The sequence below is a fragment of the Schistocerca piceifrons genome, chromosome 8, assembly GCF_021461385.2.
Source record: "Schistocerca piceifrons isolate TAMUIC-IGC-003096 chromosome 8, iqSchPice1.1, whole genome shotgun sequence".
Classification (NCBI taxonomy): domain Eukaryota; kingdom Metazoa; phylum Arthropoda; class Insecta; order Orthoptera; family Acrididae; genus Schistocerca; species Schistocerca piceifrons.
In genome coordinates this window covers 197,530,679-197,558,548 of record NC_060145.1, presented here as the reverse complement: position 1 = coordinate 197,558,548, position 27,870 = coordinate 197,530,679, and the positions used below count along the sequence as shown (strand labels likewise).

The following is a 27,870-nucleotide window of genomic DNA, read 5'->3' as shown; positions in this document are numbered from 1 at the left end:
ATGCTCCGTACTGCGGGTGGAGAAAGAGGGCCCATCCGTAATCCTTCCAGCCGGCGATATTGTCGAAGTTTAGCTACAGCATTACTGTTGTTTTGATAACAACGCTTCACCAATAGCGCCCTGCTCCTTTTATCCAAGCTCATGTTAACACGTCAACAAGTGCACTACGACTGGTCAGGTGTGTGAGACTATGAATCACGATGACGGATCACGGCACTTGGTGGGCGTAGTTGGAGCTAGACGGTGGCGCTTTGGCGCATGGAAATCATGCACCCCTACTCGGCACATTAATGCTAGCAAGTCTGGTACTCGTACGGTAATGAGTTTCAGTGTTGTAACGCGTTAAATTGGGGAAGTTTAATTATAGCTACCCGGTATATTCCCGTACAGGGAAGTCTCCTGCCCAATGTTGGCGGATAAATACGATATTGCAGTGCCTGTGTTCTTTAGTAGTAGTCAGTGTATTAAAGCGAAACACTGTTACCAAAAATGTGGAAAAGTGTTTCACCGACTGACCGTAAATTTTTACACAATACTCTAATGAACATTCAGACAGACACGGGCTATATATATTTTAATATTTAAAAGTGCATGTGATATATAAAGCGTAAACGATGTTGCTAAAAATCTTGAAATGCTGTTGATCAATTTCCTTCAAATTTCTACATGATACTGAACATTCGGAAGGTAACAGTCTATATATTTTTTAATATGTTTAATACACAAAAGGGAATCGTTGTTACCAAAATTCCTGCAACGATCTTGATCGGTTTACGTCAATTTCTTACACGATAATATGATAGAGATTCTGACGGTAGTGGGTTACATATTTTGTAAACAATGATGTGGGTGTTTTCTGTTAAAATCGACTCCGAGAAAGAAAATCCTGAGCTGTGCTCTGCTATAAAAATATGCGGCATTCTTTCTCACAGTCAGACAAATTCTTTCTGGATACGTTCAATCGGGTGCTGGAAGATTAATTGGGGAATGTCAACCCATTCTTCACGGAGCACTGCATTGAGGAGAGGCATCGATGTCGGTCGGTGAGGCCTGGCTCGAAGTCGGCGTCCAATGTATCCCAGAGGTGTTCTGTAGGATTCAGATCGGGACTCTGCGCAGGCCAGTCCATTACAGGGATGTTATTGTCGTGTAACCACTCTGCGACAGGCCAAGCATTATCAATAAGTCCCTTATCGTGTTGAAAGATGCAATCGCCATCCCCGAATTGCTCTTCAACAGTGGGAAGGAAGAAGGTGCTTAAAAATTTGTGTAGACCTGTGCTGTGGTAGTACCACGCGAAACAACAAGGGGTGCAAGCCTCCTCCATGAAAAACACGACCATACCATAACACCACCGCCTCCGAATTTTACTGTTGGCACTACACACGCTGGCAGATGACGTTCACCTGGCATTCACCATACCCACACCCTGCCATCGGATCGCCACATTCTGTACCGTGATTCGTCACTCTACACAACGTTTTCCCACTGTTCAATCGTCCGATGTTTACGCTCTTTACACCAAGCGAGGCGTCGTTTGGTATTTACCGGGGTGATGTGTGGCTTATGAGCAGCCGCTCCGCCATGAAATGGGAATTTTCTCACCTCCCGCCTAACTGTCATATTGCAGTGGATCCTGATACAGTTTGGACTTTCTATGTGATGGTCTGAATAGATGTCTGCCTATTACACATTACGACCGTCTTCAACTTTCGGCGGTCTCTGTCAGTCAACAGACGAGTTCGGTCTGTACGCTTTTGTGCTGTACGTGTCCCTTCACGTTTCTACTTCACTATCACTTCGGAAACAGTGGACCTAGGGATGTTTAGGAGAGTGGAAATCTCGTGTACAGACCTATGACACAAGTGACACCCAATAACCTGACCACGTTCAAAGTCCGTGATTTGCGCGGAGCGCCTAATTCTGCCTTACTCACGATGTCTAATGACTACTCAGGTCGCTGACATGGAGTATCTGGCAGTAGGTGGCAGCACAATACACCTGATATGCAAGACGTATGCTTTGCGGGGTGCCTGAATACTTTTGATCACGTAGTGTAATAATGTGTATTTCAATTATCTCCCTCGCAGTCGATTTTCACACAAAGCAGGAAAGTTGCGTCCAAGAGTGATCGTTCTTTGATTAGAACAGTGTTATGTATTACAAATCTGCAATATCGGAAACAAGGTTCAAGATCAAAGAGAGGAGGGAAGAAGAGGTGGACAGAGAGGGGGGGGGGAGGTGAGGAGATGGAGAGAGATGGCGGAGGAGGTGACAGACAGAGGGAGGGGAAAGGAAGAGGGGATAGACCAAGAGATGGTGAGTTACAAGTGAACAGAGAGAGGGGGAGAAGGAGATTAGGATGTATATTCTATTTTCATATACATCTAGCAATTGGAACCATTGCCTGGTTCGCTTGAGTAATTTAATTTGGATATTCTTATTAGTTTCATTGCTAAAGGAATCAGTTCTGGGAAATTTACATTTCTTGCTACAAAATTTCATAATTGATATCTATGGAAATAATCCTATGCGCGGTAGACCCTAGTTCTACAGAAAGCTTTTCTGAGGTTCTTAAGGGCTTTAAATGAGTATTTATCTAAAACGGCCAAGTCGTCACCCATATCTTGATAAATTTCGATTATTTTACTTCTCTCTTCCATATTTTTATGTGTGTTAAATTGAAAATATCCTTAAAAACCATTTAAATATCGCCAGTCTTCGCTGTGTGTCTTGTTCGGAAACAAACGAATTCCGTTCACTCCCTGACAACAGTAACGCTCACCTTACTTTTCGGTCTTTGCATTCAGTGCTGCTCGTTTCCGTCTCGCCTTTGTTTCTCGGGCAGTGTTCTTTCTACGTCAGCAGTGGTTCACCGCAGTATGAATAGGTTTAGTGATGAGGTGTTGGCCGACATGCCACTCGCGTGTGCGTTCAGTGCGTGCAGTGGGCGAGCGGCGCCACGACTGTTGCTGAGCTGTTCCAACAGCGATAGCGACCACATCGCAGTGCTTTAGAATCTGAAGGCTGTTGCAACGTTCGTTTTCGTCATTGCATTTTGAATATTCTGTTCATTGTTGTGAATGTAGGAGGAGATGCTAAAAGCTTCGGGGTGTTGTCTAGAAACAATAAAGCTAGAGTTTAGAAATCAGCCATTTACTCAATTTATTCTCTCCCAGCTACATAGTTAGCGCATCTTTTCTAGCATTTGTAAATAAAAGTCATGTGATCAGTGGCGAAACCAGCTCTCCGCAATCTCTCTGACCTCTTCAAGTTCAGAAAAAGAGATAACAGTCCGACGGCGTGGGCCTGACGAGTACGAAGGATTAACTAATTGGAAGCCCAAGGTTGTTAGTTTAACAGCGACAGCGTTGGACAGGCCCGCAGGTGAGTTGCCATGCATCAAAAGAATCTCTTTGGACAACTTTTCTCGGCATTTACTATTAATCTCTTCCTTCAATTGGTCTCGCAGGTTAGTATGCTACTGTCCGCTTATAGTAGATACTTGAGGTAAATAGTCCATCAGCAGAACACCGTCTTTGTCCCAAGAAGCCGATGCTTAGTATGCTACTGTCCGCTTATAGTAGATCCTTGAGGTAAATAGTCCACCAGCAGAATACCGTCGTTGTCCCAAGAAGCCGATGCTATCACGTTTTCGGCCGATTTCACGGTGCAGCACTACCTCGAGCGTGGGTATTTTATGTTGCAAGTATTTGACATTGTAATCTCGTGTACACCAAATTCCTAGTACTCTTCCGAGCTCTTGAGTCCACCTTAGCTCTTCCACATCTGCGCCACATGTCTTGTGTCTCATCGTATGTTTCTGCTTCAGTGTGTTGTCAGTCTCGCAGCTGCACTCTACTCTACTCGTCTAATCCACTGGTGCATCGTGTAGTTTTTTCGTTTCTTTCCGTTTTCTTCCCCCCCCCCCTCCCCCCCAATTCACCATCGTACCGTATTTTAGCAATTTCTCTTATAGGTTAGGCTATTGGCCCGCTTCTGCATTGATCTATCACGGGCTGCGACATTATTTTTGGAATGGAGTGAAGTTCTAGGAAATGGGGGAAAGTTTATCATCATTTATACTTCAATATCATGATATACCGGTAAGAGCTGGCCACTGACATATGTTTTATTCCTTGCATTCAGCCACTTTTGGCAATGATCAGATATTCTTTTTATCCAAGGTTGTCACTTCTTCCAGTAGTTTCAGGTTTTTTATTTTATTTTTTTAATTTTTTTTTTTTTTTTGCATTGAGGGCTTCACCTTATGATGTAACTAAAGTTAGAAAACCCTGCTTTTTGTATAAAGTAACCACTCAGCTGCAGCAGTGGTTTTTACTCGACATGACTTTTCCAAGAGTTTCGCTATACTGAGAGCGGTATAGAATTAGCGAATTATTCTTCACTCTTGTCTTTAGTAATCCACAAACAATAAGCAACTGTATGCACCATAACAGTCCTTGGGATTTAAAATTACAGCTGATGTCCGCCAAAGAATTCTAGCTGATCTTTCGATTGTTTCGACCGCTGCACAGGGTGCGATCCTCGGAGGACTGGCAGGCTTGATCTTCATGGGCTGGGTGGTGCTTGGCTCACAGGCGGTCATGGCCACCGGACTCATCACCATCCCCAGCAAGCCGGTGTCCATCGCGGGCTGCAGCGCCGACCTCCTGCGCCACCTCAACACCACGGCCATCACCGCAGCCGCCAACAGCACCATCACGGCGGATGCTGCAAGGTGAGTGACTGTCCATTAAAGACACGGCACCTTCCAGGTGAGAGACTCCCTATTGCAAAGTGAGAGAGTATATATATATATATATATATATATATATATATATATATATATATATATATATATATATATCCTCCAGCAGTACTAAAATGGTGATCACTTGATGTCTCAGCATATGTCCTATCCATCAGTTCCTTCCTGTTCTCAAGTTGTGTCACTAATTTCTTTGCTCACCAGTTCTACTCACTACTCCCTCATTAGTTACCCATCTTATTTTCAGCATTCTTCTGTAGCACCAAATTTCAAAAGCTTCTGTTCTCATCTTGTCTAAATTGTTTATCGACCATGTTTCACGTTCGTAAGTGGCTACACTCCATGTAAATTCTTTCAGGGAAGACTTCCTGACACTTAAATCTATAAGTCTATCTTTTATGTTAACAAATTTCCCTTCTTCAGAAACGCTTTTCTTGACATTGCCAGCCTACGTTTTATATCATCTCTACTTCGCCCATCATCAGCTACTTTGCAGCACCAATGGCAAAACCCATTGATGTGTCGGCAGCTGGGCCAACACCTTGTAGATCGAAATGGCTGAAAATGCACGCTAGACTAACGCAGACGGGCGTGAAGTACTGGAACAGGCTACGTAATTAATGCTATGAAGAAAAGTACGTAACTGGATTAATACTTATCTTTAATCAATCATTGTGGTACATCGCTCTTGACTATACACAGGAGACTTTAATTACAATCACTGTAAGGCTAATGGCGCCTTGCTAGTTCGTAGCTATTAACTTAGCAGAAGGCTATTCTGTCTCTCGGCTAATGAGAGAGAAAGGCTTCGTACATCTAGTCGCTAGCTAGGTCGTCCGTACAACTGGGGCGAGTGCTTGTTCGTATCACGAGACCTGCCTTGTGGTGGCGCTAGGTCTGCGATCACACAGTGGCGACACGCGGGTCCGACATGTACTAAATGGACCGCGGCCGATTTAATCTACCACCCAGCAAGTGTGGTGTCTGGCGGTGACACCACATTCCTCCCCCGCAAATCGGCGAATGGTCGTGAGATAAGGCTTCCGCCCGCCGTGGGGAGGACCCCATGTTGACGTATGCGATGAGGTGGGGAGCCTAACAACAGGCGAGGCTGTGCCACCCGCACCCGGCCATTCGGTCCGAGGGGAGCTAGGAAACGCCTGAAAACCTAGTCCAGGGTGCACGTCAACATGCGATGTATGCGCCCGTAAAGAAACAGGAGGGGCCGAAGGGTCGACCTCCATTGCGTCGGGGTAGCCGACGCGCGATGACGTCATGTGGTCCGGAGCGGGCGGGAGTTCCATGGCGGAGGACAGCTGGCCACGGGAAGCGATCGGCGGCGCGTGACCCTGGGAGGCGCTTGGCGGCTGCAGCGAAGAGTCGAATGCGGGCGGCGCCGGCGGGAGAACAGGCGGCGGCGGCGGCGGCTGCTGCGGCGGCGGCTGCTGCGAAGGCGCGTCGCCATGGGGCAAAATGGAAGGCATCATCGGTAACACCTGGGGATGAGGCGAGCCAGTAGATGGGTCCCCAGGGCGCTGACCAGACGGCACCGTCGCTGAAAGCAGACGGGGAGCGGCAGAACCCGTGCGACGACAGAGGCGCAGCTGATTGAGATGCCGACGCACCTCACCAGAGGCCCCCAAAACCAAATACATCGCGCGGCCGAGGCAGCGAAGAATGCGCCCTGCGAGCCAACGCCGTGGACCGCGATAGTTGCGATAAAATACAACGTCGCCTGGTGCAAAAGCAGGAGTCTGCCGCTGCACAGGAACCTGATGCGGCGGATGCAGCAAAGACATCAAGGTGCGATGAGGACGACCATGGAGCGAGCAACTCAGCTGGCGAGCGACCATCGCGGGGCTGAGAGCGATACGAGGACAAAAAGAGCAACAATGCGTCCTCCCGAGAATGCGACTCTTTCAATTTCAACATCCGTGACTTGAAAGTCCGGACCAATCGTTCAGCGGCACCGTTTGACTGAGGCGAAAACGGCGCGGATGTCAGATGTTGAATATCATTGGCCCGGCAGAATGACTGAAATTCTGCGGACATGAATTGTGGGCCATTGTCGGAAACAATAGTCTGCGGAAGACCTTCAATGCAAAAGATAGCAGACAACGCTTGGATGGTGGCGGAGGACGTCGTGGAAGACATCCGGACAACAAAAGGAAAATTACTGAAGGCATCGACCAGAGCCAACCATCGAGCATTCCAGAATGGACCAGCAAAATCAATGTGCAAGCGTTGCCAAGGGGAAGTGGCTTTTGGCCATGCAAAGACTTTCCGCGGCGGTGCGGATTGTTGTTCGGCACACGCCATGCAAGAAGAACACATATTCGTAATCGCAGCATCGATTCCGAACCAAGTACAGTACTGACGAGCAAGTTGTTTCGTTCGCACTATACCCCAATGTCCATGGTGAAGAAGCCGTAAAACAGAGGACTGTAACGAACGTGGGACTACGACTCTCGACTGATCATTATCAGAACGCAACAACAAAACACCACGTCGAACAAAATGTCTCTCCTTGTGAGCAAAAAATCGGCGAACCAACGGATCCTCGATCCGAGACTTTGACAAAGGCCATTGCGTAGCAACAAAACGCAAAACAGTAGCAAGGACAGGGTCAGCAGCTGTGGCTGTAGCTACACGACGAAAATCAATCGGAAACGATTCGACCACTTCATCGGTTTCCGAATCAATGAACATGCAAGCAAGTTCGGAAGAATCGAATGCTTTATCCTCAGCAACAGGCAACGGGACAACGCATCGGCGTTTCCGTGCTTAGCAGTGGACCGATACAAGATATCGTAGCGGTACTGCGAGAGGAAAATAGACCAGCGAATGAATTTCTGCGCTGTACACGGAGGTACAGGCTTGTTCGGATGAAAAAGCGATGTCAAAGGTTTGTGGTCTGTGATGGTGGTAAAATGACGACTATACAAGAAATCATGGAACTTAGGAACACCAAACACGAGAGCCAAAGCTTCTTTCTCTATCTGGGAATAATTTCTTTGCGCAGACGAGAGCAATTTGGACGCAAAGGCAATAGGGCGATCATGGGAGCCAACTTTGTGCGCAAGCACAGCACCGATCCCGAAATCCGATGCATCTACCATCAACAAAAGGGGTTTCTGGGGATCGAAAGGCGTGAGGCAAGTATTAGAAAGCAACGCCGATTTCAACTGGCGAAAGGCGCGTTCGCATTCAGTCGTCCAGACGAACGGAACACCTTTACGGCGTAAGCGATGAAGCGGAGCTGAAATGGAAGAGGCATTTCGCATATATTTGTGATAATAGTTAATTTTACCCAACACACTCTGTAGCTGTTTCACATTGCGAGGGGAAGGTAAATCTTGGATGGCACGGAAGTGCTCTGGACTTGGATGTATGCCTTGGGCATTGATGACATGGCCCAGGTATGGTAAGTCACGAGCAAAAACCACACATTTGTCCTTCCTCAAGCGAAGACCATTTTGTCGCAAGACCTGAAATAACGTTCGTAGGTTCGCAAGATGATCTTCTTCTGTCTGTCCGGAGATCACTATATCGTCCAGATAGTTTGCTGCAGTAGGGACCGACGCACAAATAGTTTGTAAATATTGCTGAAACAAGGCAGGGGCGGATGCACACCCGAACGGCAATCTTTTGAACCTGTAAAATCCAAGATGCGTGTTAACCACCAATACGCGCTGGGATTCATCGTCCACAGGTATTTGCAAGTACGCATCGGCTAGATCCAACTTGGAAAAATATTTTCCCGGGCACAGTTTAGCAAAAAGATCTTCCGGGCGGGGCAAAGAAAAAGTAGCAATCACTAGTTGTGGATTCACTGTGGCCTTGAAGTCCACGCAAAGTCTCAATTTTCCAGAAGGTTTTGGCAAAATTACTAAGGGTGAGGCCCAGAGAGAAGCTTGCACACGTTCAATTACACCCTGTGATTCTAGATCGTTTAATGTTCTTGCGACCTCATCACCCAATGCGTGGGGAACAGTGCGCGCTCTGAAAAATTTCGGTTGCGCGTTGACCTTCAGTTCCAAATGTGCTTCATAGTTTTTAGCGCAACCTAAGCCTGGTGCAAAAATGTCTGCAAATTCGTCACACAGACGAGAAACACTGTCTGAAGGCACAGTTTGATTCACTGATAGGACCTGATTTACAATAGACAAATTAAACAACTGAAACAAATCTAGACCAAACAAGTTCACTGCAGAAGAAGAACGAAGAACAAAAAATGACACAAGTTTTGTTTGTCCTTTGTATGTTGCAAGAAGAGTGCACTGTCCTAACACAGGAATTGTCTGTCCGGAATACGTAGTGAGCTTAACTTTTGCGGTACGCAACGGAGGTGCGCCCAGTTGTTTGTACGTGTCATGATTGAGCAATGAAACTGCAGCTCCGGTATCGAGCTGGAATGGTATCACTTTCCCTGCAAAGTCTAAGTCCACAAAAAGTTTATTGTCCTGCTGACGACAAGAGCGACTGTTTTGTGCAGTGGGAACAGACACTGGTACAGAATCACTTGCTAATTGACGTGATTTCCGGCGACGTCGACGCACAGTTTTTGTGGGACGAACACAGTCACTGTTAGAGAAAGTGGCACTGGACGAATCGGAATTAACTACATGAATGTCCATGGGCGAAGGTCCACGATCCTGAGTGTCCTTGGTTCGATTCCGGCGCGAAGCAAAGGGCCTGGAATGATTGTGATTGTCTGATCGGAGCTTTTTCTGGCAAACACTTTGAAGATGTCCTTTCCTATTACAGAAAAAGCAAATAGCGTGGCGTGACGGGCAATGTTCACGCGAATGTCTAGTAGCACACCGTGGGCATGATTTCACTGCATTTGTGGGCTGGCGCGGCACACGTGGCTTAGAGCGCGGCGGCAGCTGCGTTTGTTTGCGCGATGGCAGTTGACCGGGCCGCGCAGCTCGCCCGGCGGGCCGGTTAATGTTACACACTGCTGGCGAAGTTTCAAAAGATTCCTGAGCACAGTCAAGTGTGTCTTGTCTATCCAATATGTCTATCACTTGTTGAAGGGAGGGATTAACTAGTTTCAATATGTGCTCCCGTATGCGAACATCAGAAACGTTCTGTGCAATTGCATCACGTACCATCGTATCTGCATAAGAAAGGCCACAGTCAAAGGCACAGTCCCTAGTAAGTCCTTGTAATGTTGCTATCCACTCCCTATTAGTTTGACCGGCCGTACGTTTTGTACGAAAAAACGTATACCGTTTTGCAACCACATTAACTGTTTCTTTGAAATAGGCATCTAAAGCAGACAAAATTTCCTCGTAGGACAGAGTTGCTACGTCGCGTCGGGGAAACAATTTCACTATCACACGGTAGGTGGACACACCGACACAAGAAAGCAAAAACGGCTGCCGCTCATTACCTTGAATTCTGTAGGCGGCGAGGTGGAAGGCAAACTGGCGGGACCATTCCTGCCAAGTCTCGTGGTTCGGGTCGTAGTGCCTAAAAGGCGGTGCAACTGCGAGATGTGGCTGCGGTAGCGGTGAAGCGGCGGCGGCCGCATCGGTTTGAATGGCACGTTGACCCTGGACGAGCTGTCCAAGGGCATCCAATAACGCCTGCGTCTGCTGATTCTGCAAGCGATAAAATTCGGACAGTACATCTGGAGATTGTGGCAAAGCCATGACAAAAATAAATTAGGGCAAAGTAAAACACAAGATCCTTTGTAGACTCGTTGCCATGTGATGTGTCGGCAGCTGGGCCAACACCTTGTAGATCGAGATGGCTGAAAATGCACGCTAGACTAACGCAGACGGGCGTGAAGTACTGGAACAGGCTACGTAATTAATGCTATGAAGAAAAGTACGTAGCTGGATTAATACTTATCTTCAATCAATCATTGTGGTACATCGCTCTTGACTATACACAGGAGACTTTAATTACAATTACTGTAAGGCTAATGGCGCCTTGCTAGTTCGTAGCCATTAACTTAGCTGAAGGCTATTCTGTCTCTCGGCTAATGAGAGAGAAAGGCTTTGTACATCTAGTCGCTAGCTAGGTCGTCCGTACAACTGGGGCGAGTGCTTGTTTGTATCACGAGACCTGCCTTGTGGTGGCGCTAGGTCTGCGATCACACAGTGGCGACACGCGGGTCTGACATGTACTAAATGGACCGCGGCCGATTTAATCTACCACCTAGCAAGTGTGGTGTCTGGCGGTGACACCACACCCATCTACTATTTTCAGTTTCTCGTTTCCGTCAGTATCACCTGTTTTATTTCGACTACACTCCATTACCACTTTGCTTTTGTGAATTTTGCTTTTGTGGATTTATCCTCACTCATTAGACCCATTACCTCTTCTGATTTTGTATTACCCTTTACAAACTGTTTCAGAAGTCATTTCTTGGTGTCACCACACTCCACTAATTGCCACAATATCTTCTATCTACCAATTCCCTTTTACTAAATTCTCTAACCTACAATCCTATCAAGGGGTCTAGCATTCATTGCACGCTCCGTTCAGTAGGTTGTATCTTTTGATTTTCATGATGGCGACATCCTTCTGAGTGGTCCCCATCCGAAGATCCGAAAACGGGATTATTTTACTTCCTCAATGTTTTTGAAATGCAGTAGGGAGCTGGTGTTGAGTGGAAAGGTATTGAACCATAATGCATTTATTAACGTTTCTAAAAATACTAATGCATTTGTTTTAAAAAGGAAACATCCGAGAATAACATTAACTGAAATGACTAAATTTGAATAACTAACTGATGGCAAACACCTCAAAGGGGGCAACAGTATAAAATCTCTTCTTTTAGTAAAGAATATTAAATGAAATAAAAAATTCATTTACATTACAAACAGCCAAATATATGGTCAAATGGTTATGTCACAAATGTCATCGATTATCAAAACGCCATTGCCTTCGAAGTAGACAAAATGACTGACAAAGGTTTCATATTTATGTTGATACAGGCGGCGGCAGAGCGACGCCAGTAGTAATAACTTCTCCTTCCCTACTAACATAGACAACGGCCTTGCCGCAGTGGATACATCGGTTCCCGTGAGATCACCGAAGTTAAGCGCTGTTCGGCGTGGCCGGCACTTGGATGGGTGTCCATCCAACCGCCATGCGCTGTTGCCGTTTTTCGGGATGCACTCAGCCTCGTGATGCCAACTGAGGAGCTACTCGACCGAATATTAGCGGCGTCGGTCAAGAATACCATCATAATGACCAGGAGAGCGGTGTGCTGACCCCACGCCCCTCCTATCCGCATCCTACCCTGAGGATGACACGGCGGTCGGATGGTCCCGGTAGACCACTCGTGGCCTGAAGACGGAGTGCAACTAACATAGGGAGGCGGTTGCCATTACCATGGTACTAGAAACCTTCAGTAAAAATTTCAGTCGTGGTACTCAGGCATCTTTAACAAGATCACAGTTAACAAGACATACAATCACCTATCCCGTAACACAGAGACAACTCATTAGCTATTTAGTAAAAAGTAAACATACTACAAATGCAGAAATTCTTTTTCAGTTCTTTTTTTATAGATGTAAACAATTTCGTAAACAGCTCGAGCTCGTGATACTAGCCAACAGGCAACTATAGACATGCCTCAGAAATGAGGTAGCATGATTTAACAATTTCACTGACTGTAAAGTACAATTCGTAAATCAGAAGAATTACATCTGCATTCCATAACCTTTAGATTCTAAAATCATTATGGGCTAGTGACAGCCAAAACCCCACACACATTGACAGAATTGGACTCCAGCAGTACCAGGCAAAACCTTCACAAATAACAGATTTATGTACATAACAACGGGCAATCAGGATACGGAGTCAAAATAGCCACCACGCGACACCGAGTGATGCGCACACTAATCCGATGCTCACCGTGATTTCCCGTAAAATCCAGCGTCCATTGACAAACGCTTGCTTAGAGAGCACTGAGAGAAGGATGTAACGAAGATTACTCGTAGTCAGAAATCCACACGTATCATCCAGCAGACACTACAGCGTCCAGTACTTGTAAAGGTCAGAACGGCTCCGACCCGGTACCACAATGGACTCAAACTGCTTGCATCTTCAGTATCAGAGGATACGCGAATACTGTGCCGAAGTAGACTTTAATGAGCAATGTTCACGGCTGCGACCAACACTCGGCGCCATCTAAACCGCAGTGAGCAAAGGCACCACTCTGGCCAACGGGTCACGGCAGACGCTTGGCCACAACAACAAGCCGCCTCACTTGCGCTCCTCGCTGCCCGTGTCACACACTCTACTATCCTCCAGGTCGCCGCAGCCCTTAACTCCTTGTCCTTCGACTTGCCCTCTACCGGCTATAGTAACGCTTCATGCGCTCTTGCGGCCAGAGGAATTCCAAATCCGCGGGAAATCAAACGCGGGCGCACGGCACAATTTAACCAAAGACGAAACCATCATTGTTAAGCTATACAAATGAGCTGCATGCCCCCATAAAAATAACGGATGTAGTTTCCCCTTGCTTTCATCCGGTAAGGTCCATGATTCATAGGGAGGATTTCCCTTGTAATTTCGTTCGAATTGACGTTATGTCGCCTTACTGAATATATAACTTACGAGTCATTAGAACTACTTTTTTCCTCATTTACCATGTGTGTGTCCCAATGTTTCATTAGTGTAGATAGTTCCACCATAAGCACCTTTGTATTTCATTATTCAGTGATAAGTTAATTTTTTTATTCTCACTCTTTCCGAACAGGAGAATATGAGTATCGTAGTATTCTTTTCTGTCACTGTTAATGAGTAACTGATATGGCAGTGTGTCACCCGAGCTGATGCATATCTGAATCGTTTGCTTTCGAAAATTTCCTTGTTACTAACACTGAATGTCGTAGCAATGAGCTACTCACGCTTGTCGTTCATGTAATACATCCATTTTAGGTTGTGATGAGAGCCAGTGCAGGCCGATCTGCGTTTTGAAGCGTTTTGTGACTTTGTCAATTGCAAATAAAGTTTTTACGATTTAGCCAATTACATTCTCCGATGTCAAAAGTCACCCATTCTTCTACGAGTCCGCATCTCGTGGTCTTGTGGCTAGCGTTGGTGGCTCTGGATCACGGGGTACCGGGTTCGATTCCCGACCGGGTTGGGGATTTTCTCTGCACGCGGGCTGGGGTGTTTGTGTTGTCCTCATCATTTCTTCATAATCATTATTCGTGACAGTGGCTAGATTTGACTGTGTAAGAAATTGCACTGTGTACGGGCGCTGATGACCGCGCCTCATAAAGCGAACACCATCATCGTCATTTTTCTAAGTGCCATTCTAGTTGTTGCCAAAGGTCGTAGCCAAATGCCCCTCCTATATGTGTTACTGCGTGTCATTCCACTTGTCCGTGAGACCATGTGAGCGTGCTGCTTGCGAACTGACACAAAACGCACGACTAGCTCAGGCTGACAAGCTAAATCAAATGGCAGTAGTAGAGAATTTGAAATTTTGGTACTGTTTTGTTTAGAAACAGTCTGTCCCATTTTATGTTACAACAAATAAGCGGCCGATACAAATATTATAGCGATAATCTGCCTTGTTATTCGTAACTCATAAAAAATACAGCAAAAAGATTGCATTGATGGGTTCACGTTAACAGAGAGCTAGTCAGAAAAGAAAGAAAAACATTTTACAATCTGTATAATTTCTCCCAAACTATCTGAAAGCAACTCTAAGTTCAAATGAAGTGATATCAACACGTGGAACTAAAAGGCTTACGAACGGATAGTGAAAACACCCCTATGGACAATAAGAGACAAAACATGGAGCACAGGTGGTCTCGCGCAAATGCCTGTTTCAAATCCGCAATATTTCTAAAAGAGTTTGGATGAAATTACAGATGAAATCAATGTAAAATCAGTTTCATTTTATTCCACGTGCTTTTCCACCAATGTAAAAGCTGTTTAATTTCATTCCACGTATTTTGCCACGACGAAGACCCTTGTCGTGTAAACGACGTAGACGTTTCACCTTTTTTGTCATAAGTTTAACTGGTATCATCCTCTATGTTAACCTTTTCATATGAGAGCAGCACACCGAATGCTGTGCATTATTTGTTGCAGTTATGTCTGTCTTCCATAATTTCTACCCTCTGTGACGGCATCCTGTACCACAGAAGCTATTCCCTGATGTCTTAACACACTGAGCGCCTCTGTAGCTAGTTACATGGTTACATGTTCACAGATCATTTGAACAAGTCTTTTATCCAAATGATGTGGAGCGAGTGAGTTTATAGGATATGTATATATGATTAACATTCATGAACACATTATCATTTTATTCGTGCTCATGCAACTACACTTATAAACTTGTATTTCCTTGATGTCTACCAGTTTTTAAGTAGAAATTAGTTAACGGTATAGACGAGTTCTCCAGGGGAAATGACTTTAAGTGAGATTGAAAACTTATTCGCTACCTGTCAGACATTTTACGTTACTTGGAAAATAATGAAAAACTTTTATTGCTCCATATTGAACTCTGAGCCACTGAGAGCTTTCATAATGGTTAAAAAACGTCCGTCTTTTGCTGGAGGTGTTTACAACTGTTCTTCTCAGATTGTAATTGATTATTTATGTCGAATTTCACGAGCGGAAGTATGTATTGTGAAGATGCAGTTAAAATGCCTATCTGTTTGAAGACACGACGTCCGTGAGTGAATACCACATATTATTCTTATTGGTCGCTTTTATGCATTCAATACTTTCTTTCTAATTAATGAATTAACCCAGACGAATATTCAGTATGACATGACTGAGTATGAATATGTAAAATATGTCAGGAGTTTGATCTGTTTGTTTCCTAGATTACCAATATTATACGAAGAGCAAATGTAGCTGAACAGAATTGTTTGAGAAGCTCAGTAATATGGTTCTTCTAGTTCAGGTTTTCATCAATATGCATTCCAAAAATTTGGAGCCTTCTACCCTCTTTACTTTGCAGAGGGATCCTGGTTTGATTTTCGGTACCTCCTTGGATTTTCGCGAGGTAGGGAGGTTTGGGACGGCGTCCAATCAGCTTTGTGCGGCCATAAGAGGAGCTGCTTCAACGAAGAAACAGCGGCATGACGAGGGTTCATCTACTGGCAAAAATGCTGGAGGGATTCATTACATGCTTATCACATGTTTGACGATCATTCATCGTCCCTGTGATGTTCTTTCGGCAGCAGTCGGCCATTTGTGCCAGACTCGAGGCCTAATACACACGTGGTGGCGGTGCTATTTGACAATGTTATACCATCACGTCCTGGTTCTGGCTAGTGTTTCCCTGATACTTTTCTCCTCGCCGGTCCTGCGTTCTGCAGATGACCTTATCTTATTTATTAGTTCACTTGATAGTTAGCGATGTTCATCCACACTGTATCTCAAATGATTAGATTCTCTCTGTTTGCATGTTTCCGCAAAATGATTCATTTTCATACAGTGCTGTTCCAGACAGTCGTTCTCAGAAATTTCTAAAACGGAAGCCTGTGGTGATTTTTTTCTGCAGGAAATCTTCTTCTCGACTGGATTAGTCTGCTTCTTATGTCTTCCTTGCTTCGCCCGTCACGACTTCGTTTCCATGGTGACAGACTTCCTTCTCTTCGTGTGTACTTATTCCTCGACATTGATGTTAAGTGTATACCTAATTTCATTTTCGCTGTTTATCAATAGCTTCATCTGTGTTTTGTTTATTCTCAATACGTGATCTGTGCTCAGAAACCTTGCATCCATTCAACATGTCAGTTCACGCTTTTTTACATTCACAGGTGATAACAACCTCCTCAGTGATATCATTTCCCCCTAAATTTTAATCCCACTTCCGACATTTTATTTTGTATTTTTATTTCTTTTCTATTTAGGTAACGTGGTGGATACTAGAGTAGAAAAGCTGCAACACTGGCTAAAGACCTTTTCCATCTGCGCGTTTTGTACGTTAACGGCCTTTCCATGGAGCTTAACTTTTCTACGTATTTGTAAAAACTGCACACAACATTCTCATCGAACGTCTTGTGTTGATCAAATATTCTTTCATAGTGACTTGTAAGTACATTCGTCCAGCTCCTACGATGATGATGATATCTGGTTTGTGCGGGGATCAACTGCGGGGTTATCATCGCCCGTACAAATTCCGAATGTTTTCACTCTCCCGTCTCGCCGCTTTCCCGAATGATGATGACATGATGAGGACAGCTCAAACCTCCACGCCAGGAATCGAACCCGAGACCCCGTGATCCAGAGTCAGCGACGCTAGTCACCAGACGACGAGCTGCGGACACCAGCAGTTGCGAAACCTGCCAGACAGAATAACAGTGAGGTCTCACTAAAATATTTTTGTTCCAGCTCTGTTCTGCCCATCTACCGAGTGTCGTACCTGTGGTACACAATGATGGGCCTCGTGGTGACGCTGGTGGCTGCGATGGTCATCAGCCTGGTCACGGGGAAAAGGGACCTCGCCTCCGTGGACAGGAGTCTGGTGACGCCTCTGATGCGGTGGGTGCTGCCCAAGGGCCGGATGGCGTCCGCCACCAGGGTGGACCGCGTCCGTAGCAGCATCTCCACGTACGAAGGCTACAAGGTGAGCCAGCACCAGTGGTGGGCCAGCAAGTGCGTCTCGGTAACTCCAAAAATATGAAAACACCAAAAACGCATCACCACGCCTAATATGGTGCAGGATATCCTTTGGTACTGAAAACAGTTGCCTGTCGTCTCGGGATGGATAAATACAGTTCGTCTATAGTTTTGTGTGTGTTATATGAGGATCAGTTGGGCTTTCGGAAAGGTAAAGGACCAGAGAGGTAGTTCTTAGCTTTCAAAAACTCGTTTACGATAGAGGACTGCAACACCATTCCCCCTTACAATTATCTAACAAACGAAAGGATGGCTGACATAGTGTTTAGTGTATCTTGAAATGTAACACAGTTAAGATCGTGAGACGCCAGAAAGGCATCTGGCCCAGACGGTATCCCCGTAAGATTTTATGTTGACTATGCTACAAATATAGCACCATTCTTATCCGTCATCTATCAGAGATCATTGGAACGGCGGAAAAATCTACGGGGCTGGAAGAAGACCCAGGTCAAAGCAATCTATAAAAAGGGTAGAAAATCGGATGGACATAATTACCGGCCAATTTCACTGACGTCGATTTATTGTAGAATCATGCAACATATTTTGTGTTCAGACCATTCCAGACTCTAAAAAGCTCATCTGCAGAAACCAGCACGGTTTTAGGAAACAGCGATCCTGCGAGACACAGCTGGTTCTCTTTGTGCATGATATACAACAGGCCCTAGATACCAGCTCCCAGGCTGATGCCATATTTCTCGACTTTCGAAAGGCGTTCGACTCAGTTCCGCACTGTCGCTTACAACAAAAAGTGCGCGCTTACGGTCTATCCAATGACATATGCGGTTGGATAGAAAGTTTTCTAACAAGACAGGGAGCAGTATGTCGTCTTGAACGGGGTAACTTCTACAGAAACAAGAGTAACTTCAGGTGTGCCCCAGGGCAGCGTAATAGATCCTCTGCTTTTTAAGATTTACATAAACGATCTGGTTGATGGTATTGACAGCGGCATTAGACTGTTTGCCGATGATGCTGTAATCTACAGGAAAGTAGTATCACACAAAAGTTGTGAACAAATCAATGAGGATTTGCAGAAAATAAATGCGTGGTGTGTTGACTGGCAGTTATTTCGCAATATTAGTAAGTGTAACCAACTGCGTATAACAAGGCGAAAATCCCCATTAATGTATGAGTACAAAACAAATGATCAGTCTTTGGAAGCGGTAACATCAGTGAAGTATCTGGGTGTGACTATTCGAAATGATCTCAAATGTAATGATCAGATTACACAAGTAACGGGTAAGGCGAACTCTAGATTGCGGTTTATTAGTAGAATCCTGAAGCGATGCAGTCCTTCAACAAAGGAAATAGATTACAATACGTCTTGGAGTGTTCTTCGTCTGTATGGGACCCTTACCAGTTGGGTCTGATTCAAGAGATTGAGAAGGCTCAAGGAACGGAAATAGCCATCGCGAGAGCGGAAATAGCCATCGCGAGAGCGTTACAACTCCCATAGAAAGTTTGAAGTGAGACACACTTGCAGATAGACGACGCGCTAAACAGAAGGGGCTGCTCACTAAATTCCGAAATCCAATTTTCACCTAGGATGTAGAGCATATATTATTACCACCAACTTTCAAATCGCGTAATGATCATCATTCAAAGATAAGGGAAATAAGAGCTCGTACTGAGGCGTTCAGTCGTTTTTCCCTCGCGCGATCCGCGAGTCGAACAGAGGGGGGGGGGGGGGGGGGGGAATATGACTTTAGCGCGAATTGTGTCTTCCGCCACACACCGCTTGGTTGCTAGCGGAGTATATATGTAGATGTAGATGTGGTTGATAATGGAAGCAAGACTAAAGAGAACTCGAAACTCTTTCATAGGATTCGTCGACCTGGAAAAAGCGTTCGACAGTGTCAAATGATGTAGGAAATTCTGAGTAAAACAGGAGCAAGTTATAGGTAGAAATGGGTAATATACAACATGTACAAGAACCAAGAAGGAATAATAATAGGGGGTGCAAAACAGGGATGTAGTGTTTCTCCCCTACTGTTCAATCTATACATCGAAGAAGCAAAGATAAAAATAAAGAAAGTTCCAGTAGTGGACTTAAAATTCAAGGTAAAAGGCATCAATGATAAGATTTGCTGGTGACGTTGCTATCGTCAGTGAGAGTGAGGGAGAACTGAGCTGCTGATTGGCATAATAAGTACAGAATACGGATTAAGAGTAAATGGAAGAAAGGTGAAATTAATGAAATGCATCAAAAACGAAAGCAGACAGAAACTTAACATCAGGGCTAATAGTCACGAAGTAAATGAAGTTAAGAAATCCTGCGATCTAGGCAGCAAAATTACACATGATGGAAGGTTGGTTGGTTGGTTGTTTCGGGGAAGGAGACCAGACAGCGAGGTCATCGGTCTCATCGGATTAGGGAAGGTCGGGGAAGGAAGTCGGCCGTGCCCTTTGAAAGGAACCATCCCGGCATTTGCCTGGAGCGATTTAGGGAAATCACGGAAAGCCTAAATCAGGATGGCCGGACGCGGGATTGAACCGTCGTCCTCCCGAATACGAGTCCAGCGTCTAACCACTGCGCCACCTCGCTCGGTATGATGGAAGGAACAAGCTCATCAAATGCGAGACTAACAGTGGCAAAAAGGGCTTTCTTGCCTAGAGAAGTCTACTGTTATCGAACATAGGCCTTAAACTGAGGAAGAAATTTCTAAGAATGTACCTTGGGAAGACGGTATTGTATGGTATCGAAAAATGGAATGTGAGAAATCCGGAACAGAAGAGAATCGAAGCATTTGAGATGAGGTGCTACAGACGAACATTGAAAATTAGATGGGCTGATATGATAAGGAATGAGGAGATTCTGCACAAAAACGGAGAGAAAAACACTATACGGAAAACGCTGACAAGAAGAAGTGACAGGATGGTAGGACAGTTGTTAAGACATCGGGAAATAACTTCCATGGTATTAGAGGGGGTGTAGAGCGTAAAACTGTAGAGGAAGACAGAGACTGGAATACAGAATACATCGAGCAAGTAATTGAGGACATAGGTTGCAAGTGGTACTATGAGATGAAACGTTGGCACAGGAAAAGAATTTGTGGTTGGCCGCATCAAACCAGTGAAAAGAGATGATTTTTTTTAAAGTAAAATGTTTTCAAGGGGTTTTTACACTAATCTTCCAGCAAAATACGAGGTGTGTTTTTTAAGTAAGTACCGTTTTGAAGTTAAAGAGACTTGCTAAGATATCTCAATAATTTTATTTTTACATGAAAGCCTGTACCTTAATCTACTTTTCTACATAATTTCCGTCAATATTGTGCCACTTCTCAAAACGTTGTATCAGTTTTTGAACACCCTCCTCATAGAAGTCTGCCGCCTGACTTGTTAACCACTGCATCACCGCTGTTTTGACTTCGTCATCGTCTTGAAGACGCTGACCGCCCAGGTGTTTCTTCAAGTGCAGGGACAGATGGTAGTCACTGGGCGCAAGATCGGGGCTGTACAGAGGATGATCTAGAGTTTCCTATCTAAAAGATGTGATGCGATCTTTGGTCTGATTCGCCAGATGCGGACGGGCATTGTCTTACAGAAAAACGATGCCCTTGCTGAATTTCCATGGATTGTTGCTTTGATCCTGGTGTGACGTAGGCCACCCATGTTTCATCGTCCGTAACTATTTGGCTTAAGAAACCATCACCGTCGTTGTAGTACCGCTCAAGGAAAGTCAATGCACTGTCTAAACGTTTGGTTTTGTGCACATCCGTCAACATTTTCGGTACCCAACGTGCGCACAATTTTCGGTAATTCAAGTGCTCGGTCACAATGCCATAGAAAACACTACTAGAAACATTAGGAAAGTCATCCCGCAAGGAGGAAATCGTAAAGCGTCTGTTTTCTCTCACCTTATTGTCCGCTTCCTGCACCAAACTTTCATTAACGAGCGAAGGACGCCCACTCCGTTATTCATCATGCACATTTGTGCTGCCATCTTTGAATGATCTCACCCACTTTCTTACCATTCAATCACTCATAATGTTATCTGCATAAACTGAACAGATCTCACCATGAATATCGATCGCTTTTAGGCCTTTAGCACTAAGAAATCTTATAACAGCCCGTACTTGACAGTCGACGGGACTCACGATTATCGGAGGCATCTTAAACACTCAGTACACAACGTAAACAAGGAATAATCAGACTGTAATGGCGTCAGTGCAGAGATTAAGGTACAGGCTTTCACGTAAAAATAAAATTATTGAGATATCTTGGCACGTCTTTTTTTAATTTCAAAGCGGTACTTACTTAAAAAACAAGCCTCGTAGTTAACGCTCAGGTAAAATTGGTGGAAGTCGATAGCGATGAAGCACAATTCCCTCCAAAGCAGATCACAAAGGCTCAATAAATGAGATCGGGAGACATTTTTGGCCAGGGCAGATGCGACAATTCATCCTCGTGCTCACATAGCCAACCTGGACGGTGCGACCAGTGTAAACAGGGTTACTTACGTCGTCGAACACAGCATCACAATTGGCAGACAAACAGTGCTCCATGGTATGGACCTGATCAACCAAAATGTTTACGTAATCCTTGGCAGAAATGTGACTTAGAGTTACCATACGACCCATGGAATACCACAATATGACTGCCAAATCAACACCGAACTCAGCTTGAGGTTGGAAACAATGTGCAACAAGACACATCCTTTGAAATCTTTCATCGCTGCATAGTCCTGGTTTCTTGTCTTCCGCACCGCTTTCTCCTGGTACGGACATTTGCATTGCTGATGGAATTCAATCTTCCCGAAATTTCTAACTTATGGAGATTGTTACGGTGCTTACAGCATTCGCGAGTACGACATTCAGTTCTCATCCTCTTATTTTTCGTCACAGTCCTCTACTAATGTCTGTCTGTCGCGATCACTCAACACACACTTTCGTGCGCTCTACGACTTAGCGGAAAATGTTTTTCCCCTTTCCCTGTATGCGATATCTTCAATACGTTGCGTCTTGATACACCCAACACTTCGACTACCTTTGTTGCTGAAGCACCCAACAGACGAGCACCAACATTAGGCCCACATTCGAATTAACTCGTATCCGCACTCACAAGTACACTGTTCTGATCGTGACTGACACGTGAAATGTACTGAGGACACTGCACAGGTGCCGTTCGTGGTCACATACACTTGAGTAACCTGCAGCGTCCGCTAGCATCTGAATTTATGTTCAAGTATGCAATCGTTAGCCCGCCCGGCTAGCCACGCGGTCTAACGCGCTGCTTCCCGAAAAAAATGGCTCTGAGCACTATGCGACTTAACTTCTGAGGTCATCAGTCGCCTAGAACTTAGAACTAATTAAACCTAACTAACCTAAGGACATCACACACATCCATGCCCGAGGCAGGATTCGAACCTGCGACCGTAGCGGTCACGCGGTTCCAGACTGAAGCGCCTTTAACCGCACGGCCACACCGGCCGGCGCTGCTTCCCGAGAGGAAGGCGTTCTGGTCCCCGGCACGAATCCGCCCGGTGGATTCGTGTCGAGGTTCGGTGTGCCGGCCAGCCTATGGATGGTTTTTAAGGCGGTTTTCCATCTACCTCCGCGAATGCAGGCTGGTTCCCCTTATTTCGCCTTAGTTGCACTGTGTCGGTGATTGCTGCGCAAACACCGTTTCCACGTACTCGTACACCATAGTTATTCTACCACACAAACATTTGGGGTTACAGTGGTCTGCTATGAGACGGTCGCGGGGGGTCCACTGGGGGCCGAACCGCGCAATAACCTGGGGTTCAAAAAATGGTTCACATGGCTCTGAGCACTATGGGACTTAACTTCTGAGGTCATCAGTCCCCTAGAACTTAGTACTACTTACACCTAACTAACCTAAGGACGTCACACACATCCATGCCCAAGGCAGGATTCGAACCTGCGACCGTAGCGGTCTCGCGGTTCCAGACTGCAGCGCCTAGAACCGCTCGGCCACTCCGGCCGGCATCTGGGGTTCTATGTGGGGCGGCGGTGGGGTGGGTGAACTGCTGTGGCCTGTTGCGGGGTTGTGAACCACTGAGGGCTACGGCGAGACGAAGCCTCTCCGTTGTTTCTAGGTCTTCAGTTTAAAACATACATACCGAGTGATCGAAAAGTCAGTATAAATTTGGAAACTGAATGAATCACGGAATAATGTAGATAGACACAGATGCTTGGAATGACGTGGGGTTTTATTAGAACGAAAAAAATACAAAAGTTCAAAAAATGCCCGACAAATGGTGCTTCATCTGATCAGAATGGCAATAATTAGCGTAACAAAGCAAGACAAGAAATGCTCAGTATGTCCACCATCATTCCTCAACAATAGCTGTATTCGAGGAATAATGTTGTGAACAGCACTGTAAAGCATGTCCGGAGTTATGGTGAGGCATTGGCGTCGGATGTTGCCTTTCAGCATCCCTAGAGATGTCGGTCGATCACGATACACTTGCGACTTCAGGTAACCCCAAAGCCAATAATCGCACGGACTGAGGTCTGGGGACCTGGGAGGTGGCTGAGCGCACGATCATCACGAAACGACGCGTGCAAGAGATCTGTCGGTCATTTTGTGAATTTTTTTTTTTTTTTTGGTTCTAATAAAGTCCCATGTCATTCCAAGCATGTGTGTCAATTTTTACCTCTCTATCTACATTATTCTGTGGTTTATTAAGTTTTCAAATTTATACTGACATTTTGATCACCCGGTACATTCACGCAATCGTTGCTGTCTTCCCATATTTTGTGTACCTTCAACTTGTGGATACAGATCATGTAAACGTAATTAAGGCTTGTCTTTATACCAATGTTAATTCAATGTTTCTAATTTTTATATTATTCATTGCTGCGAGGACCAATGTTTTTTGTGTATGTATGATAACTCATTACCTTAGTCCCAAGTTAAACGGTTCACCTCCACTGGTCATGACAGGATTGTACCGAGGGCATGGCGAGAGAGGCCCATTCCAAGGGTGGAGACACAGAGTGGGCGTAAAACCTGAATGGAAGGAAATAAAAGAATTTAAATGGTTAAAGAATAGTATTATCCTGAGATTATTAATTGCCCGTTTCTACGGATCTATGCTCTCATCGTCGGATCTGAAATTTTAATAAGCAAATATTCCAAGTCAAGGTGGCTACTACATACTGAAACACAATATAAATTACTGAAGCGTTGGAACATATTAACACAAGTTCTTGATCCTTACAATCTTGCAAATCATATAGTGACATTGCGACGGTTTACAATATAAGGTAGCAAGGAACAACAGCATGTCAAACATAAAATGCCAGAAATAGAAAACATACGTCATGTTGTTCTGAAGTCCTAGCTCATTCGTTCAATTAACACCAGAGTGACGACTGAGATAGTACGATATTTGTACAGATAAATCTGTATACAGTTATTTGCATTGCGGTACTCAATACTCGATATGTAGACTCACAGATCTCTAAATACATATGCCAAGATACAAATCCATTCTACACTGAATTCTCCGTAAAATTACTCACAACCTGAACAAATACAAACGAACAAACATAAACACTGTTACTGTGCAGAGTGAGAAACACACAACTTCATTTCAGCTACAAAAGTGAAGTGTAAATAATACAGCACAAGAAGTACTGCACAATGGCAAAAACTGTCAAGTGCGTATGAGAGTCGAAGTCTTTCGACGTCAACCGCTGCTCGCAAGGAGCGAAGAAGCAGAATACGTAAAGAAACACCGTAAGTAACTTGCGGACCAACTTATATAAACAAAACGCTGTTTGTAATCTAACACAACCAAAAATGTACAAACGTACGTATCCAATTTACAGAAAAATCACGGAAGATGCTTTCTAAATAAAACCGAAATGCGTCTGATGTAATTCTCTTTAAATAAATTTCAGTAAGCTCAGGACGGATCCCAATAGTGACAGATCCTTAAAATTACTTCTGACAAAACTGGATAACATTTCTTAAAATTATAAATCTACGATAAACTACATTTTGAAAATATATGTCATTTTCCAAATGTAAATTTACCATAAAAAATATAGTTCAGATTATGCATCTACAGCAACTGACAGAATTAGATCACCACGTAAATTTACAATAGAAATGTAGTTCATATTATTTACCTGCACCCTTTAGAAATATCGACATAAATTCATCACTATAGTAACTGTATACAAAACTATATAAAACACAGTGTTTGGATCGGACTGAAAACAAGATATTGTGAAGCTCATGGTACAAATTCGACATGGTGCCTTAAGAGAATCGTTCAACGTGACAGAAGTGCAAACCTTCTTGAAATTGCTGCAGATTTCAGTGCTGGGCCATCAACAAGTGTCAGCGTGCGAACCATTCAACGAAACATATCACATCGATATGGGCTTTCGGAGCCGAAGGCCCACTCGTGTACCCTTGATAACTGCACGACACAAAGCTTTATGCCTCGCCTGGGCCCGTCAAAACCGACATTGGACTATTGATACTGGAAATATGCCTGGTGGGACGATTCTCGTTTCAAATTATATCGAGCGGATGGATTTGTACAGGTATGGAGACATCATGCATACATCGACCTTGCAGTCAGCAAGGGATTGTTCAAGTTGGTGGAGGCTCTATAATTTTGTGGGGCATGTGCAGTTCCCGTGATATGGGACCCCTGATACGTCCCTAATACGACTCTGACAGGTGATACTACTTAAGCATCCTGTCTGATCACCTGTATCCATTCACGTCCATTGTGCATTCAGACGGACTTGGGCAATTACAGGAGGACAATGCGACACCTCACACGTCCAGAATTACTACATAGTGTCTCCGGAAACATTCTTCCGAGTTTAAACACTTCCGCTGGCTATCAAGCTCCCCAGAGGTGAACATTATTGAGCATATCTGGGATACCTTGAAACGTGCTTTTCAGAATAGATCTCCACACCCTCGTACTCATACGGATTTATGGACAGCCCTGCAGGATCCACGGTGTCAATTCCCTCCAGCACTACTTCAGACATTAGTCGAGTCCATGCCACGTCGTGTTGCGGCGCTTCTGCGTGCTTGCGAAGGCCCTACACGATATTAGGCAGGTGTACCAGTTTCTTTGGCTCTTCAGTGTATTAACTCTACATTAATATAAGGCTTTGTATGTTTGACCATTATGTTTCCGACAATACACATCTTTCTGCACCTATAATTTTGTTGTCTAAGAATCTTAGTATGAATGTAGTTTTTCACCATTACTGTAACGCACTGAGTTGTTTGCCAGAGGCGTACACTATGTCACCTTCATGTGGGCTCGTAGATCTGAGTTGTTTCTGCAACTCTTTGTATCCCGCTTTGTAGCAGCCTACTCTCTCGCTATGCTGCACGTTTTCATTAGTGAGCATGTTTTCGGTTTCTTGTTATCCTATACGCTACATCTATACTTAGGGCAACAAAGTGTTATAGTGCTTCCTTATGGTGGGATTTGGTGTTATGTACTGTCAGCTACCATTGTAGCCAGTTGCATTTCTAGACCAAAATTGACACATCCCCCAGTCCACTTGTGGGAATTCGGTATGTCTTGATTACATCTTATGAATATGATTGGGACCCGCATAGTTTATCAGCATGTCAGCGTTGTCCTTACTTCTCCATACAGCTTAGCGGGAATGCTATGATGTTATTACTAGAGACGACTTTTGGTGTTTATATGGAGTTTAATGTTGACCTGACATAGGTTATCAAAATCGTGAGTTTATGGGCTACCTCTGTGGGAAATATTCGGCTCGAGACTCTTTGCGTATTTGAACTGGCACTAACACTTTTTTTCATTGACTTGGGTTACTTCATTACTAGCCATGCTTTGAGTAGTATTGTTTACCCCACGAGTGCTTTGTAATATGTTTCTAGTTCCTAAATTCTTTTTCGCGCACAATAGGTTCCCCTTTGGCTCGTAAATACGTTATTCCCTTTGTGGGATTCGCCCACTCACTTACCATTTTTCTTTTTCCATACACACGTTACCTATCGCAACACAACTTGCTATGGCTTATTATTTAGATTTGTTCGTCATCTATAAATAGGTCGTTAGGGTATTTTTTTATAGTCCCAGGAAAATAGTATGACATTGTCGGCTGAGAACTTGGAGGACTCCCCTTCGTTAAGTAGGTTTTTAATTCTTGTTGGTTTGTTTCACTGTGGTAGAGATATAAGAGAAACCAAATCTTATCTTTTTATTTCGATTTGCTGTATGACATAATCCCACAAGATATTTGTGAATATCCTTAGCGTACTCTTTGTATGCTGTTTTTCTCAGAGTATGTCGACTGCTGTTGGGTTTTGCGTCAAATTGTTTTTCTCATGCTGTGTCAACTAATTATATCACCAGTTGTGATAGTATCTAGGTTCAAATGGTTCAAATGGCTCTGAGCACTATGGGACGTAACATCTATGGTCATCAGTCCACTAGAACTTAGAACTACTTAAACCTAACTAACCTAAGGACATCACACTACAACCAGTCATCACGT

At 44.5% G+C, this 27,870-nt stretch overlaps 1 protein-coding gene across 1 annotated transcript in view; it reads left to right on the top strand.

Moving 5' to 3' along the window:
* The window catches only part of LOC124712176 (sodium-coupled monocarboxylate transporter 1-like), a 143,452-nt gene that overhangs the window by 105,840 nt on the left and 9,742 nt on the right, over nucleotides 1-27,870 (top strand). The window contains exons 13-14 of the mRNA XM_047242471.1: nucleotides 4,539-4,741; nucleotides 17,102-17,375. Coding sequence (XP_047098427.1) covers nucleotides 4,539-4,741; nucleotides 17,102-17,375 — 477 coding nt within the window. The remainder of the gene's footprint in view (nucleotides 1-4,538; nucleotides 4,742-17,101; nucleotides 17,376-27,870) is intronic.